Genomic DNA, 16,587 nt, shown 5'->3' on the forward strand with positions numbered 1-16,587 from the left:
CAAAAGATTCTCTTTCCAGAAAGGTAAGACTGTAACACTAGTTAAATGTTCCCATACAAGATCCTCATTTCTGCTAGGAAAAGTATGCAAGTGCAAGAAACAGCTATTGACACATAACCAGAAAATACTGCTGCTTGATTACCATCTATAGAATCTGAACTCCAAATCTACATGCAGTATCTGGTGAAAAAAAAAAAAGGGGGGGGGGAATAAAATCACTGCTTCTCAAAGAAAGGACAAAAGCAATAGGGAGAGATTATGAGACTTTTAATTTAAATATGAAGTTTAACTCACAGACGTTTTTCAGGTTGGTTTGCTTTTTAAGATTTGAATGTATCACACCAGATCTTCACCTTCTACTTCTGGACTATGAAAAGCAGACAGGGAAGATATAACAAAGCAAATTTAGACAGGTTGTTAATTCTTGATCTCTCTTAAAAGTATGTATGTGATGCTGATAAGCAATGTCAGGGAGGAACAGAGGTAGCCAAGGAAATCTCTACTACCAGTTCTATTTTCTTAGAAAAACCTCTTTCTACAAACAATCCCAATACAGAAAAATTAATTCAATCTTATATCTTAATAAATTTTTTCACTGCCTTTATTTTACAGAACAAGCACTAACCACTTTCAAATATTTTGTGTACTTTTCTGAATTCTTTTTGCTAATGTTGTCATTTTAAGGATGATCTGTTTAAACCTACCAAAATGAATTACTTCAATCCTGTGAAAAATCAGAATGGATTTTTAAAAATCTTATAATGACATTATTTTGATTAACGATGATAAAGATGGCAAATTCTAATATTTTATTTTATGCATAGTGCACATGTGTCTCAGTTGTATTTTCTTTCACTAATATTCAGTCACTTTAGGAGAACCCTTTCTTGTGACTGATTTTGGCTATCTGCCACAGGCAGCACAGATTTAAACATGCAGGAAAGATCCTCAGCAGTGTGAATTCTCAAAAACCCTCCCGTCATTCAAGTTGGAAAGCTCAATATTTTGATGTAGCCAGAATATAGGTTTGACATTTTTCATGTAGGAAAATAACACTAACTTGTTAACAGGTGAATCACAAACAATTAGTATATGAAGGCAACAGGGAAGGAAGAGACGGCAGCAAATAGATTCACACAGTTTCATCAGTTTTTTTCAGAAATCTCTTGTGGTCTTGTCCATTTAGCACCTGCTAAGCCTAAATTGTATACATGCCTCTTAAAAAACTGTCAACAACAGAAATACAGATTCATTTTTAAGTCTGCTCTTTTGCTGATAAGTACTGTTTGTAGAAGAAAGATCATCCTTCTGGTCCTTCTCTGACTCACATACACAGAAAATGGTATGGACTGGTCTCAAGCAGAAGCCAAAAGAATTAAAGCAAGCCCCTGTAAACTTGACTTGCATGTAACTGCTGCCATCTTAATAAGGTGAGAGCAGATTTTAATTCCCAAGCAGATTCAGAAGCTGCAGCCCAGTCCCTGCCATACGGAGACAGCCTGGAATCTGTCAAGTTCACTTAGTGAATTTTATCTTTGGGGAGTCAGTCAGGCAAGCTACATCAGAATAAACAGGATGCTGTTGAGATCTGGAGGCTAATGCTGGTACAGGCTGGACTACTGAACCAAAAAAAAACCCCAATTTTAAATAAACATGTGGTGACTAGAAAAATTAACAATAATTAAAGCTGTATAAGCACAAAAATGACTACATGTGATTTTTACTGGGCTCTGAAAGATACCGTTCTCTCTCTGACTTCAGGAATTAGCCAGACTTTCCATTTCTTTCCCTTACTCCTTGTATAGTAATATATAACAAGAATATTTAAGGCTTTATATCAGCTTTATGTATTGATCATTTTAAACACCCTATTTAAATGCTACACCTAATTACACAACCATTTAACATTTGTTCAAAGAAACATAAAAGTACACAATGTCATGTTTATATGATCGATACACAAGTCTAAGCTGCTTCTTCGTGCTTCAATACAGGGATACAAAAACTGGGGTCTCCAAACCTATCAAATTCTTCTGATGGATGGGGATAAGATAGAGTTTGTTGTGCTCTGGGTAAAAGCCAGAATGTTAAATGTAATCTTCTGCACATGCTTTTACTGATATTCAGCATAAAAATAAGCCTTATCCTTTTTTATTAGTTGGTCTGAGCCAGAACCAATTCTTTTGATGTCACCTAGCTTATAAAATGCAGCACTATAAGCAAGGGAGGTTTTAAAATGCTTCACAGACTTTATCCATTATATTAATGGGTTTCAAATTGCAATCTGTGGAGCACTTTTTGGTGCTGATCCATAGGCAGCTGGCCAGTCACCTGGAGCTGGCTCCTCTCCTTGTTTCCCTCTGCTTATTCACTATAAAAGACAGAGCTGAAAACAGGCAAACAAAAAAGTGCCAATTTTAATGCCATTTTTCTAGACAAACAGTTACAGTGCTTGCCACATGACCATCCTGAGAATAAAGGACTATGCAATTATGAAAGGCAACACAGCTTGCTGGTAGCATGCACAGTGGACCACAGTAGGAAGGAGAGGGGGAATATGGAACACAATAGAAATAAGGGGTTTTACTGTAAGATTAATTTGATTACACTTTAAGGTGAATGAGTAAAACAGCTAATTTTTCAGCATTCCCTATTTTCAGGCAACAAGCCAAATTTTACCTCATACCCCAATCAGATGAACTTACTCTATGTTATTATTTTCCAGAATTATTTACAGTTTAAACCACTTCTTTTAAGAATACCCTGATAAATACTCTTTAGACATGACATCTTGCACTGGAAAGACTATTTCTTTGAATACTCCAAGTGACACCTACAGATTCATCTAGGGACTTCAAGTTCCCTCTATATATCAAGTAAGCAAAGAAAGCTACACTGACCTGCATCAACCAGGGTAGGAAAGGCTTCTGGGAACCTAATCAGCAAATCATAATAAAGTATTAACCTACTAATTAAAAAAAAATAAATATACTACTAGCCTTTCATTTAAATTGTTTCTTCTTTTCAGATACGTACTTTTAATGCATTTTAGCAGGCTTTCCACAGCTATATCACTTTATCTTGACTGAGAAATATACCCACCGTAGCAGATTCCAGAGGTTGTGTAGTCACTAAATTAAGTCAACACCAATAGTACACTATTGCTTAATAGTAAACAGATTCAACAGCTGAAATTATTTAAGCTATCAGTAATAGCTATTATTAGATCACAGAAAACATTTGTGAGTGCATGCCCAAACAAATTATAAATAGCACACAGCAGGAGATCAGTTCATTCAAAGCAGCACTGGAATGTGTAATTTACTGGTTTCAGTTCCATTAAAGGAGGCTGTGGTATGGTAGAATCTGTGCTCCACTGAAATCTTCCACTTGTGAGGAACAGGCCAGCCTTTCTAGTCAAGGAAAGCCTGATTGATAAAGCCACCAGAGAGGCAAGATGACTAATAAGAAATACTTGTTCCTCAGTCTTTGGTTCATGAGATCCACCATTGCTCCAGTATAATAATGTGGACAGCCTGGTTAGATTTAAGAAACATCTCCAAGTGCTCCTAGTTTGTCTTTTTCAGTACAAAATGGTACCACAGTAGCCTAAATATAGCCTAAGACCTAAGTATTTATTATGCCCAAAACATGATGTTTAAAACCCCTTCTGTTTTGCAATGAAGAAATTTCCTGCTTAGACTTAGGGTCTCTCTTGACCCAGAAGATGGAATCTCTCACAGTAAATTACATGTGCCTAGTTCAGACATCAGGAACAAAAGACTTTAAAAAACCCAAACAAAACAACACTGATAAACAACAGTCCCACCCCCACCATCCCCCGAAGCAACAAAACACAATAACCACCACAGTTTAAAATAGATTGTAAAGCCACTGATCTAACTTGTAAGGATTCCATCATTCCTTCATTTCTTCCCTGCTGCCTTCCTATTTTCCTTTCCCTGTAAGTCTACATCTGCATAATTTATCAGTGGTTCTCAGTATGGAGAATCCATGGGTTTGTTCTGTGAAGCACACTGACTTCAAAAGTAGTATGAAAACATAAAAAGAGTAAAAATCTGGATGGTGACAGTGATGGCAATGAAGCAGTCAGTCAGTCTAGGGTTATCCTGGTCCTTCGAAGAACAAATCAGGGTCACTTGGCCAGATAATAAGTAGTTGTTTTCTAACACACTTCTGCTTTCTCTAAAGCAACACCAGCTATTGTGGCATTCAGTTGGAATGAAGAGGGTACACATCATTTCTGGAGAACACACTCCCCTCAGAGTACAGACCAGTACTGCAGGAAGATGTGCTGCCCTGTGGCTCTGCTAGAAGTCTGTAATCCTATGGACATTAGAAGCAGAACAACTGTAAAATATTAGTAGCAACAACATACTGCTAACATCAGGCTAAAGAAAGATACTTCCTCTCAGGTAACTGAGCTGTGTTACTGAGGAGGAATGGGAAAGGGACTGGATTTTGAACTACTGATTGATTAGATACCTGTCCCAGAATAGACTTGTGGCCCTAATACACGAAGAATTGATGCTGTTCCATCTACAAGCACAGTTTTTCCAGGAAGATCTTGTAAGGTATCAGCACAATGTAATTCAAATTGTATTATTTAAATAATCAGTTCTCCTTCTGGATTAAAATAGAATGTAAACGGCTGCAAAAACTTAATAGATGCTCCAATGACTGTACCTTGATATAGATGATGTGAGCCCTGCCATTTAACTTTCCTATGAAGGTACAGAAAAATAAAAAATAATTATCTTTTTAGAAGACTTGCAAGAAAGTCTTCTGGCATACTGTCAACTATTTTAATCAAAATATGTTTCAAGCATGGTTCAGAATTAAGGCAGGTCACATAGGATTTTATTTCAATTCATTTCAAAATGTATATTCTTTCATGTACCTATGATGGTAAAAAGCAGGGTACAGAAGATGGGAAATTTTCATGCTTTTTAACATTCAAGAGTATGTTCAAAGGATCTGTCAAGTATTTTTGCTGGATGTGCTTAATCCTAGAGCTTTCAGGCACAGCTTGTTACTTCCTTTCCACTTCAGCACAGTTTTGTGATGTATTTATGAGGCTGAGACTAAACTAGGTCTGCTTCTATTAGATCACACTGCCATCATAAAGCACAAAATACACACATATTCTGAATATAACAGTAAGGCAAATACTTGTATCGAATGCTCTTTTTAATTTTAATACAGAACACTGTTGCATCACTACATTAGTATTTTAAATCATATGTAATTATTTCAATAAAGTGGTTCCTGCTGGCTTTAGTAATATAAAAGACGTGTTGCTATCCCTACAGTTGTCTGCAAAAGTTTTCAAGAAGAGAGCTCATTTATAAGAACAGAAGTACAGCATTTCTGTTTCCAGATTCCCACTCCGTAGACTTCTGTTTTACATGTTTCCTGTCCCTGATTGCTCAATGCCACCATGTGTATATCATCATTTATAGGAAGAGCACAAGAAAATCTCTTCAGCGATAAATGGTGTGCTACATTTACATCATTTCACAGCAAAAAAAACAACCAACCAACCAACCAAACACCACCACCACCACCCCCCCCCCCCACCAAACCCAAACAAACCAACCACAAACTAATCACTTTTTACTCAACTTTCACTAGAACTGGCACTATCAAATTGTTTAGTTGTTGGCCATTACAATGATGTCAGCTATCACAAGGGTGGGAGCCATCAGAGTTCACTTGCCTGCCCCACAGCATTGAGCGTGTGGGCACAACTGGCTCTCATGCTCTGGGGTTTCATGCTGGGGAGAATCAGGAACCTGCTGCTTCAAGCAGTGTGAGCTACTCCTCTGCTCAAGGAGTAACTACTTCCAAAGCAGATTTGAGTAAATAGGTGATGCGCCCACTATTCAAACAAAGTGAAAACGATGGCAGCTAAAGTTAATCCTCCAAGGGCATAAACCATACTGTTAGACATGTGTATACTGCCTATTCTATGAACTTTATCATGAGGGGACAGGAGGTCCCCTGGCAGAGGTAGGGCACCAAGCCAGAAGCAGCAATACCTTAAATCATCTCTACGTGGGTTGCCAGAGCTGGCCACTCCGACCTCGAGTATGTACTAATTTTGCTGACAACTGTAATTTTTAAAAACTGAAACATATGCCCATTTCAAACATGGGGAAATGAAACATGGATAGGTTTCATGATTTCACAATGCCACACAGCTCTTCAGGGGCACAAATGAAAGTAGGATCCAGGAATATTCATTTATAGATACTAACCTAAATTCTCTCTTGGTCCAGACATTCAATCATACAAGTAACATTTATGTTCCAGAAAACTCAATCCCATACGTATTCTCAATATTAAAGCACTTCAAAAGTTATTAAAAATATTTTAAAACAACAGGAGAATCTGTTGAATGATATATTTAGCTTCCCAAAGTTTTTTATCATATTGTTTGAGTATCTGCATAATCCTTCCTTTCCTTCAGTTTAAGGAAGGGCTGGTCTTGGTTGTATGGGCCAAGTGAACAACTCCAGAGTTTTCAGACTGCTTCTTGCATGGATTCACCACACTGTTTACAGCACATCCCTGTCTCTCCTGAAGAAACAGATTATACTGATTCCCTACATCTCTATCATATATGTTGTCATAATTACAGCTTCTAAGGTGCTTGGAAGATTAAATTCTGCTCATTTGATTTTTCTTTGCACATATACTCCAAACATGCTGTTCTTTCTCTGCACAGAAGAAATTTTATCTTTTACATGAATTTTATCTTTTACAGGTTAAAATCGTTCTCTAGTGAAAGCTCAGTAATATACACCCATTTATTCATACCAGACTCTGTTCAGTACTCCTTTCTAACTTCATATCTCCAGTATGGCAACCTAATTAGCTACAAGAAATATAATAAAATAGAACATCAGATGTATATCTCCAAGCGTACTCCTTAATATTGTGTTTTGGACTGCCAGAACAAACATGATCATCTGTACCAACCTGTGTTTTCTTATTTCAAAACAGCAAAAGCAAAAGTCACAGGAATGGATATTTTAAAATCTACCTCATCTTCCAAACCTGAGCCTTAAGCTACATCCAGCAGTTGAGAGTTAAAAGAACAAAGATGACACCCTCAATTGCTGAGTTTATGAAAGTACTTTCACTTTAAATGCTCATGCTCCGTGTCAAACATACCCCTTTAAAAGGATTTCATACCACAAATTGCATTCAAAATTGCAACTATAAAGTATCTGATAACATTTAATAGCCTCTAGGTATAATCAGCATAAAACCAGCATAAAAGACTCTCAATATGAATATGAAATGTTTAAACCAAATGTGATGGAACCTCATGGGGAATCCTGCCACACATGCAGTCCTTTCTTCTAGGAGGTCCTTCAGCTGTCTACCTTCACTGTCCTTGTAGGGGGTACAGCAAAATCACACGGAAAAGAAAAGAAACCTAAGCATCGGCATGCCGCAGAAGTGTTTAACCATTGCTTCAATGAAGCAAGCTTTGATCACTTGCTAGAAAAAAGCAGTGACCTGTCCTTTAAGGCGAGCATTTTCTCTTTTGATCTGTTGAACTCATTTAAACTGAATTCCAAGCATTAGTGTCTTATTTAATACTCACTTATAAAAATATCATATAAACAGATAAAATTTCATGACACTCACAGATCTCCACTCCAGTTATTTTATATTAGCAGCTGTATTCAGATGGTAACTTTGAAACATGTCGTAAGTAGGTTCTAATGTACTACAATATTTTCAGTAGTAAGTAGCAGCTACTGTATATATCAGCTAAATATAACCATGCTATTTATCTATTATTTATACCCTAAATACCGTATCTGACAAGGAAAGAGCAGGCATGCCAAACTGTCATTTCTGCATTTGTCTCAGTATAATATTAACTACCCATGTAAATGATATATAGGTATGATATATAGAAAACTACAAAGCTAAATTTGAGTACCTAAATGCAGAAACTGTATCAGAATCATCTACAACACATCCTTCATAGATTACAAAAGATAATGACACTCAAAATTGATTAATATATGTCCATTAAGAATTGGACTAAAATCTGCCTACTTATTTTAATTCCATTAATTCCCAAGTGATAAGAATATTTTTAGGCTTTGTGGACCTGGGATAAAATTCCAGAAAAGATAAATGAACTCTTCCTCCTCAGTGTGCAAGAGAAAAAGCAGCCCCTTGGATCAGATTTGGGACAACTTAAAATAACGATCACTGAAATCAAAGTTACATAATCCTAAAAATAAATTGAGGGTGGTGAGGCACTGGCACAGGTTGCCCAGAGAAGCTGTGGCTGCCCCACCCCCGGCAGTGTTCAAGGCCAGGTTGGATGGGGCTTGGAGCAACCTGGTCTAGTGGAAGGTGTCCCTGCCCATGGCAGGGGGTTGGAAATGGATGAGCTTTGAAATCCCTTCCAACCCAAACCATTCTGTGATTCTAAATTCATTCTTAAAAATCGAAATTCCTTTAATATTTCATGACCTACAGCTATTACAAATGATGTAGCAAACATCTGGACTCAAGACAGTGATACAAATTTTCCTAAAATTCAAATCTTTTGATCCCTGGAGATTATTATACCTAAACAGTAAGATTCACATTCCAAATTCTGACTCTAAATAGAAAAGAGTCTCAATTATTCTACCAACAAAAATGTCATTATCGTTAAACCTAAATTACTTATTCCTCATTTTTGCTAGGCAGAACTCACAATTTTTAGTCTGCTTTTACCCAAGATAGAATAATTTCCATATGAACTGGAGCTAGCTTTCTCCTACACCAACTCCTTTGCTTCTTAACGCTGCCACCTGGAAAGAAAATCTTGGAATTGTTGCATATTCATTTGTATAATTTCCAAGCTCTTCCTCATCCTAGCTCTATAGAAGACATCTGACCTATAGAATTATTCTCTTTCCCACTTGGCCATCTTTACATTTTTTATGATGATCCAGGGATTTATTTCAGTATGTAAAACACGAACCTTTTAAATTTGTATCAGGACTGCTGAATTAAGTTCCTCTATAAATTCACTTGAATTTGCCTTTTGTCCTCAGCAGTAATTGTCTGTTGTTCCATCTCCTATATCTGATATTCTAACATTTCTAGACAAGCAAGATTTTTATGCATCCCTAGTATCAGGCAGTTGAAAACTCTTCTCTAATGTCAGTTACATTCTCCATGTAGTAGCACTGACCCGCTGAAATCATTTATTGCACAGCTGTTCTTTCCTATAATTTTTGGGGCCTGAATATAGCCAAGGCACAAACTTCTCCACTCATATATTTGATAAATACCAGTGGCAAATGAAATTCCTGCTGTTTGGACTAAACGAGTTCTAACCCCAGCAATGTTTTATGAACTCCCTCAACACAAAAAAAGAATGAAACAAAAAGGCTTACCTACTACAGTTCAGCAAAGAGTTGACAGCATTAACACATAGCCTTTTCCACATCTTGGGATATATCTTCAGTATCAGCATGCATTAAATACTGCCCCCCTCCCAAAAAAAAAAAAAAAAAAACAGCACCATTTCACAGTTTTGAACCTGTTCCCTGGGTGTGTGAATTTCTGAAGAAAAGTTTAATCTTTTCATAACTGTTTTAGCAATACTATGATAAAATGGAAAGTCATTGGCAACTGAAAGCAATACATAAAAACTTCACAATCCTGATCCTTTTCTCTCTATCAAAGCAAAAGCCACAAGATGAAAAAAAAAGGAATGAAGATGAAATCTGTAATTAAAAAAACCCAAATTGTTCTAAGACTTTGAGATGGCTAGACTCTAAAATCAGATAAATACAGTTCAAATGTAATTAACGGCTTTAGACTCTGTGATCCTTCTGATCTACGGACTCACACGTGATTTGAAGAGGAGCTGTAAGTGTGGTAGTTAACTTCAGAAATTTAGAAGATATATTTACAACTTGTTGGGTACCTGTACAGTGGATGACTTTCGTTTTGGAAAACTAGATTTCACTGTTAGCAAATACATAACACTTCATAAATCTGTAGCACAACTTCAGGATTGATAGTACTTCAACATTAGAGGGAAGCAAATTTAACCATCAGAAATGAAAGAATAAACCTTACTACTTCTCTCTCCAGTCATGATCAGTACTACCGCATGCTCAGTATAAGCATCTTGCTAAATCAAAAAGGGTAAGATACTTGAGGCACTTAGCCCGTTGGCAAATCATGCTTGGGGATTTCTAGATGAATGACTTGTGTCTATGTTTACCACCTTTCAGAGTGCTCACTGTTTACTCTGAAGTTAATCCAGTTCCATAAACTAGTGATACATCAATGTAACAGATGTGCTTAAGTGACTATACATTATAAGGCGATTTGCTTTAGTTATAAAAACTCAGTAACCGGTTATAAGTTGAACTTAACAATCTGTAACCAATCAGCACCTACTGTATTAATTAGTTAGTGGATTGGTAATATCTAATTCTATGGAGTTCATAATTTCACTATATAACTTTCAAAAATATCTAAAGGTATTAAGAGTTGAAGCATAATGCCCTAGGTCTTGGTACAAGTTTAATTTATCCCTATAGTATCACTACATCACAAACAGTGTAACTTCTGCTCATCTCATGCTTATAAAATCCTACAATATAAATGTAAGTTTCTTCATCTCCAGGACACACAATGGAACCCAAGGAAAGGCTAGTGCTGCTCTCTAAAGCATCTACTCAGCAAATAAAACGCAAGCTTTGTTTAACAACTATGTTACCAGGTCATTTTCATTATTATCTACTTCTCTAGTCAATTTTTGACTTCCTGGCAGCTTGCAACCTAACTATGAATACTTGAGCTGCAAGTTTTGAAATGTGTCAAGAGTTCCTCCTGCTGCATTAGACTCCATCAGAACTCCTGCAGAGAAAATGGTATGAACTGCCACATGTTAAATCTATTTAAAAGATATGTTTTAAAATGCTTTTTCTTCTTTTTCTTTGATGCTCTCTATTGTGAAACTTTTATAATGCTGATCATAGAGAACCTCTTTCTTCAAAGCTAATAACATCATTGAATTGAGAGTGGAAGCCAGAACTTTAGGCTTCAGACTGGAATGTTCTAAAGAGAGTTCTGAAAATTTTTTGCTCTTCAGTTTGAGAGGTCTGTCTGAATGATCTTCTGTCACAGCCAGCAAAGACCCTGTCTGCATCTTTCATCACACGTTAAGTTTACAGGCTTGGCATGGAAATAGGTCACCACATACAGTTCTGTAACATTATACACAAGTCGTCTTAGTCTGTAGTCATTTTCAAAAACACACAGGTAGAAACACTGCGGGTTTCATTATGTGGAATAACAAGGTGTCAGATGGAAGCAAGACTTCCATAAAACATACCACATGGTTTGAGGTTTCACAGACTATAAGGCTGTTTTAACTAAAGGTAGGGGCAGAAGCTAAATTTTAAGTGTGATAAAACCTAAGGATACCGAAGCCCTTAATGTAAATACATGCATTTTGAAGTGATACATATTTGTATTAAATTGTCAAACTACATTGTTACTCTAAGTGTAATATTCCTGAAATGCCTTTACAAAGCCAGCTGGAAACCTTGACATTTCATCCATATTGTTATTTATATACATATTTACTGCTGCCACCTGCTTGTAACTTGGCTCATATCATGAAGCAGTACATTTCCCTTGTTTCATTATACTTTGACATTTCACTATAACTACATAGCTGCCCATGTCTCAGTTTCCAGTTGCTCTGTAGCTGCTCTTGAATTATACTGGCCTAGTAACAGAATAAAGATCTTTCTCCGTGGTAGTACTAACCTCTTTTTTCCATACCCAGATGGTACAAATCGCTGCTGGCACATGTAACAATTATAGCACAGCTTCTGTTGCTTAAATGAACCCCCATAAACCCCACAGAGTTAGATTAGATTAGGGAATTGGGAGGTGAGGAGAAGGTCTGGCCAGTGGTCTCAGCTGAAATAGATAAGTATTTGGTACAGCCTGTATCTGGCTGTGATGGAGTGTATAGCATGCTTACTGTGTACTGTTCAGTGAGCCTCTTTCTAAGGGAGAAAGAAAAATTAGCTAATAAAGTTAATAAACCTTATTTCATAATCAGTATCACAACACACACTTTTACTATTATTCAAATAACTGGGTTATTTGAATACCTCATGATGGCTCATAAAACTGACGCTTTCAAAGCAATAATGCTGGAAACAGCAGTCACCAAGAGAAACGCAGATCCACTGCTCAAATTTACCCATGTTCTTGCTTCACTCAGACCATCAAGTGAATTAACCAGCTCTTTGATATTTCTGAAGGAGGCTGATGACCACTATCCACACCCTCAGCCATTTAAAAATACATATACATTTCCAGTTCCTTTCCATATGTCTCAAAGTGGAAATGCCAGCAACTGGATGTAATGTAATAGGATTAAATGAAGAGGTCCTATGAGAACACTAAACTAAGATGGTTTGGAGGAGGAGAAAAATTCACTCTGGGCCAACTTACTTGACAGACAAACTGTTTCCATGTTGTCAGTCCAAGAGTTTGTCATGAGCCATTTTGATCGTATAGCATGAAGATGTTTACATGTGAAATAAATCTTTTATGACTTCACCAAAATTATACTGCTTTAAATTTAATGCAAGCTAGAATGCAACTGAGCACACACATCTGTGTGCATACACATATTTAATAAATTTTTTTTTAGAAAAATCCTCTAGGCCTTCAGTATTTAAAATATAATAAAATTGAGGGACAAAATATATGAAAGAACAATATTAAAAATTACGGTAAAACTATGTACATTTGGCATTCATTCAGGTCATACTACATAATTTCAAATGTTTCTAAGAATGCACCTGCTCTCCCTTTCCCTAAACTCTGTCCTGCTCAGAATAACAGAGGAAGTCTTGTTGTGTACCTGAAAGGTGAATGGTTACAGACTTACCTAAGCAAGGGACAAAAGGAAAGAATTTACTGTCATTTTTCCAATCCCCAACTTACAAAGGAAATGGTAGTTTTTCCCACTGGAAGTTTATTAAAAAGCCAAAACTGAATCTATTTAGCGTTCAGAGTGCTAAATTACTGCCTCATATTGCACTTCTAAATCAAATATAATATGGGTATTTACAGAAACCTGTACTTTTAATTGCTAAAATTTATTTGACAATGTACTAAAATCACTAGAACTGCAGGCGAAGTACTAACCTACTGTCTTGATCACAACCACATTTCAGAACAGAATGGGAAAAGGTAAAGGCATTTTCTCAGAAGGCAGATACGGAAAAATAAAAACACAGAAACTCAAGCACTGGAGAAAACAATCTTAAGTTTGTAAACCTCTTTCCTTTTTTAGCTGGGATTGAGCAAACCCACCCTCATTCATCCAATCTCAAAATAAAGGCCAGGTTTCAAAAACCAGCTTAGTTTCTAGTTTCTGTTTAGGCCCTGGAAAAGAAAAGGTTTACTTTATATAGTCTAGTACCCTTGAAAATCTTCAACTTTTCTGGAAATTTATTTTGGTATCTAAATTTGGTTTTATGAAAACTGTTAAGGATAAAATATATAAAGATTTCTTTTTCATGTTAAAAATAACAGGGTATGCCTCATCTCACCAGGGACAAAAGCTTCAACAAAAGCTTCACATATATTCTTCCTGATGAAACTGCAGATTCTGGAATGAAATACTGATACACATCTGCCAAAAGTGAACCCCAAAAATGTCTCAGGAAAATCACAAATACTTAGGAACCATCTACCACAGTGAGGAAATAGAAACTTGCCTGTCACACTCGCATATAAACACACTGTTGAAAGCAATGGGAACATATCACCTCATGGATATGAATATACGTGTATGAAATTAAGCAACAATGCAACCTGAACAGTCAAAGTTGCTTCCCTTCTTTAATCAACACCTCCAAAAGTAAGTCTAACACAAAGTTAGTACACAAAGAAGTACAGCTACAATCTATGTCCTTCAGAGCAGTTGGCATTATGCTCCCCTAAAGCATTCATGCTCAATGAATGCTTCCTGCGCTCATGACCTTTGCTGTCTGCACTAACAGCAGTCCTTGAAAACACTGAGAAAATCACATTAATCAAAATTAGCAACAGAAGCTTATTATTTTAGTCTTTTCCAGAAATGACCTGACCAGCAGAAACTTTGAAACCTTCTTTAATCTGAAAGAATCTGTCTCTGAAAAGAGCGTTAAATACTTGTGTGATGGCACTTACCTCTTCCCATTGTTTTGCTTTTGAACCAGTGAAAACTTAAAAGAATTTTATTACCAAAAGGCTTTTCAAACATTGATTTGGAGACAGTTGAAAAATCTTGAGTTTAATAATGAGAATCAGGGTTTCAGTCAAAGCAGTTATATTATCTCTTTAACTTAATAAAACAGTGTTTTTCCCATACCGCCTAAATTCCGTTTATAATGCTGCACACATGTGGCAGAGGTTGTTTGGTTTAATTTCCAGCTGTAAGCAAACCAAATGCAGACATAGCAGGAGTGAAGAAGGAAGAAGCTGTGATAAAACAGGTTGAAGACCTGCAAAGCATTCATGATATCTGAGGAAGAAACATTAAAACAACCTATTTTAATACCTGGAAATAATATTTTTTGAAGTCTGCTGCTTGATTTAGGCTCTAAAATGGCTAAGTATTAGAAAAAGAAATAAATCAGAGTTAAGACTAGGAGAGGTAAGCAACAAAAACAATATATGCATGGGAAAAATAAGTAGGAGCAGAAAAAAAAAGCAAGCAAGAAATTAAAACACAGCACAAGAAAAACATGTTACATTTTAAGAAAAAGATCTGAGAGAATAGAAACACGACACTAAGTCTTGGTCTCACTTATTCACTTATCACGACTTTAATTTCAATTAATTAAATACTACATAGAATCTTTGAATTCATTGAGTAATGTGGTTCTGCTATTTACACTTACTTAAAAAAAACCCAAACTTACAGAAATTTGTAATGCAACTGTTATCCAGTTACTAAACTTTATGGAGTAACATAATTTTAAAAGAATATTATCTCATTAATAACTTAAATATTTTGTTCTTCACAAGTACTTTTAATTTAGCTTTGTAAAACCCAAGCTTTATGTATTTATCTTTTCTTCATCATGAACCTGTACTAGTATTTTAAAGAAAATTACACATAAGACACAGATTCAAACTACACTTAAAAATCGGAATTTAGTTAGCTTAAAAAAAAAAAAAATCAATTTTCAAAGAACTTTTTCCTACACTTTCCAAATAACACACAGTGGAAACAAAACTTTTACACTACTAGACTTTAAACCAAGACTTTCACACTGTAGCCTGACCATCAAAAGCTGGTGTGAAATTCTGTAGCAGCTGCTCAGGGAAGCAAGGCCTATTTACATCCCTTACATGATCAAAGCAGGTGCAATGTATCTCTGAGTATGGAAGAGGAAAAGAACATTCTCCTATTTGCAATAAAGGCTGCTAACATGCATTTTTGTAACCACCTAAGCCACTAGGAAAATCTTGTTAGGTAAGTCAAACCTAAGAAATACTTTTGTTGATAGTTCACAATAGATGGACTGGAAACATCAAAAAAAGAATCTAAGAGAACTAAAACAGTAAACTAAGAGAATGTCAAAAATTCTATTTTATTTCTGCAGCTAACAAACTGCTAATAAAACACAACTAGAAATACATATAATTAAAAAATAAAATTAAACTACCACAACAAAGATTAGAACATAAAAGCATCAAATGATAAATTAATTTTTAATCCATCTTTGCATGAGAACAAGTACAAAACAGTCCATGTGGTCAGCCTTACTGCCCATAGCCAAGCATAGTCTGTGTCTGTACAAGACTATACTTGGTTGCAAACACCACCATTCAGAAATCAATTCAATAACGTACGAAGATAGGAATTTCAGAAAGCATCATATATTGGTCATAGAGTCCCTGCTCCTGACAAACCAAATCTTCCCTTGACATACATGCTACCTTATTAATTCAGGTTTGTCAGTACAACAAGCATGTGGCATGTCTTCTATTAGCAATCAGGTCCTACAATCCCTATTGACAAGAGGGACAACAATCCAGTCTCTTAAAAGATTCATGACACAACTTTGCACTCTACTGCTTGCTTTCTCATAAAACCAGTGCAAATCCCATCAAAAATTTAGCAGAACCCCTGCCTCATCTGTTTAGGCCTGAAGCTAGTTGCAGGGACAACTCATTAGGGACAAGCTCATTAAAACCAGCCCTGGAGCAAAAGCAGTTTGCAAGTCTCCTCATTTTTATTCACTTTCACCTAGCCATTCGAGTTACTTGTGTTTCCCAGATACAGAGCTTCTAATGGTTTTGCACAATAAGCAAGGCTGTTTCCAAACTTAGGCTATACGCAGGGTTCCACAAATGCAGTTCCTTCTGTACACCAAAGCTAAAGCAGTTCTGTACACTTGTAAAGCTTAGATGGTCCTATACAGAAAGGTGGTATCATAAAACCAAGTACATACTCTTCTGATTACATTAGCAAAAGGTACCTATGTGTAACAA

The 16,587-nt window shown here is 36.2% G+C and overlaps 1 protein-coding gene across 38 annotated transcripts in view; it reads right to left on the reverse strand.

Annotated features, from left to right (window-relative positions):
* The window catches only part of RBFOX1 (RNA binding fox-1 homolog 1), a 1,284,179-nt gene that overhangs the window by 156,191 nt on the left and 1,111,401 nt on the right, over positions 1 to 16,587 (reverse strand). The window contains exon 1 of one of the 38 annotated variants that reach the window (XM_061473774.1): positions 2,901 to 2,921. The exons of the other annotated variants lie outside the window; for them this stretch is intronic. Within the exon in view, the coding sequence (XP_061329758.1) occupies positions 2,901 to 2,906 (6 nt within the window). The 5' untranslated portion in view covers positions 2,907 to 2,921. Of the gene's footprint in view, positions 1 to 2,900; positions 2,922 to 16,587 lie in introns of those variants that run through there. 38 annotated transcript variants of the gene reach the window in all.

This window comes from Pezoporus flaviventris, unplaced genomic scaffold, assembly GCF_033815535.1.
Source record: "Pezoporus flaviventris isolate CSIRO_AGI_PZ_B2104156 unplaced genomic scaffold, CSIRO_AGI_Pfla_v1 ptg000078l, whole genome shotgun sequence".
Classification (NCBI taxonomy): domain Eukaryota; kingdom Metazoa; phylum Chordata; class Aves; order Psittaciformes; family Psittacidae; genus Pezoporus; species Pezoporus flaviventris.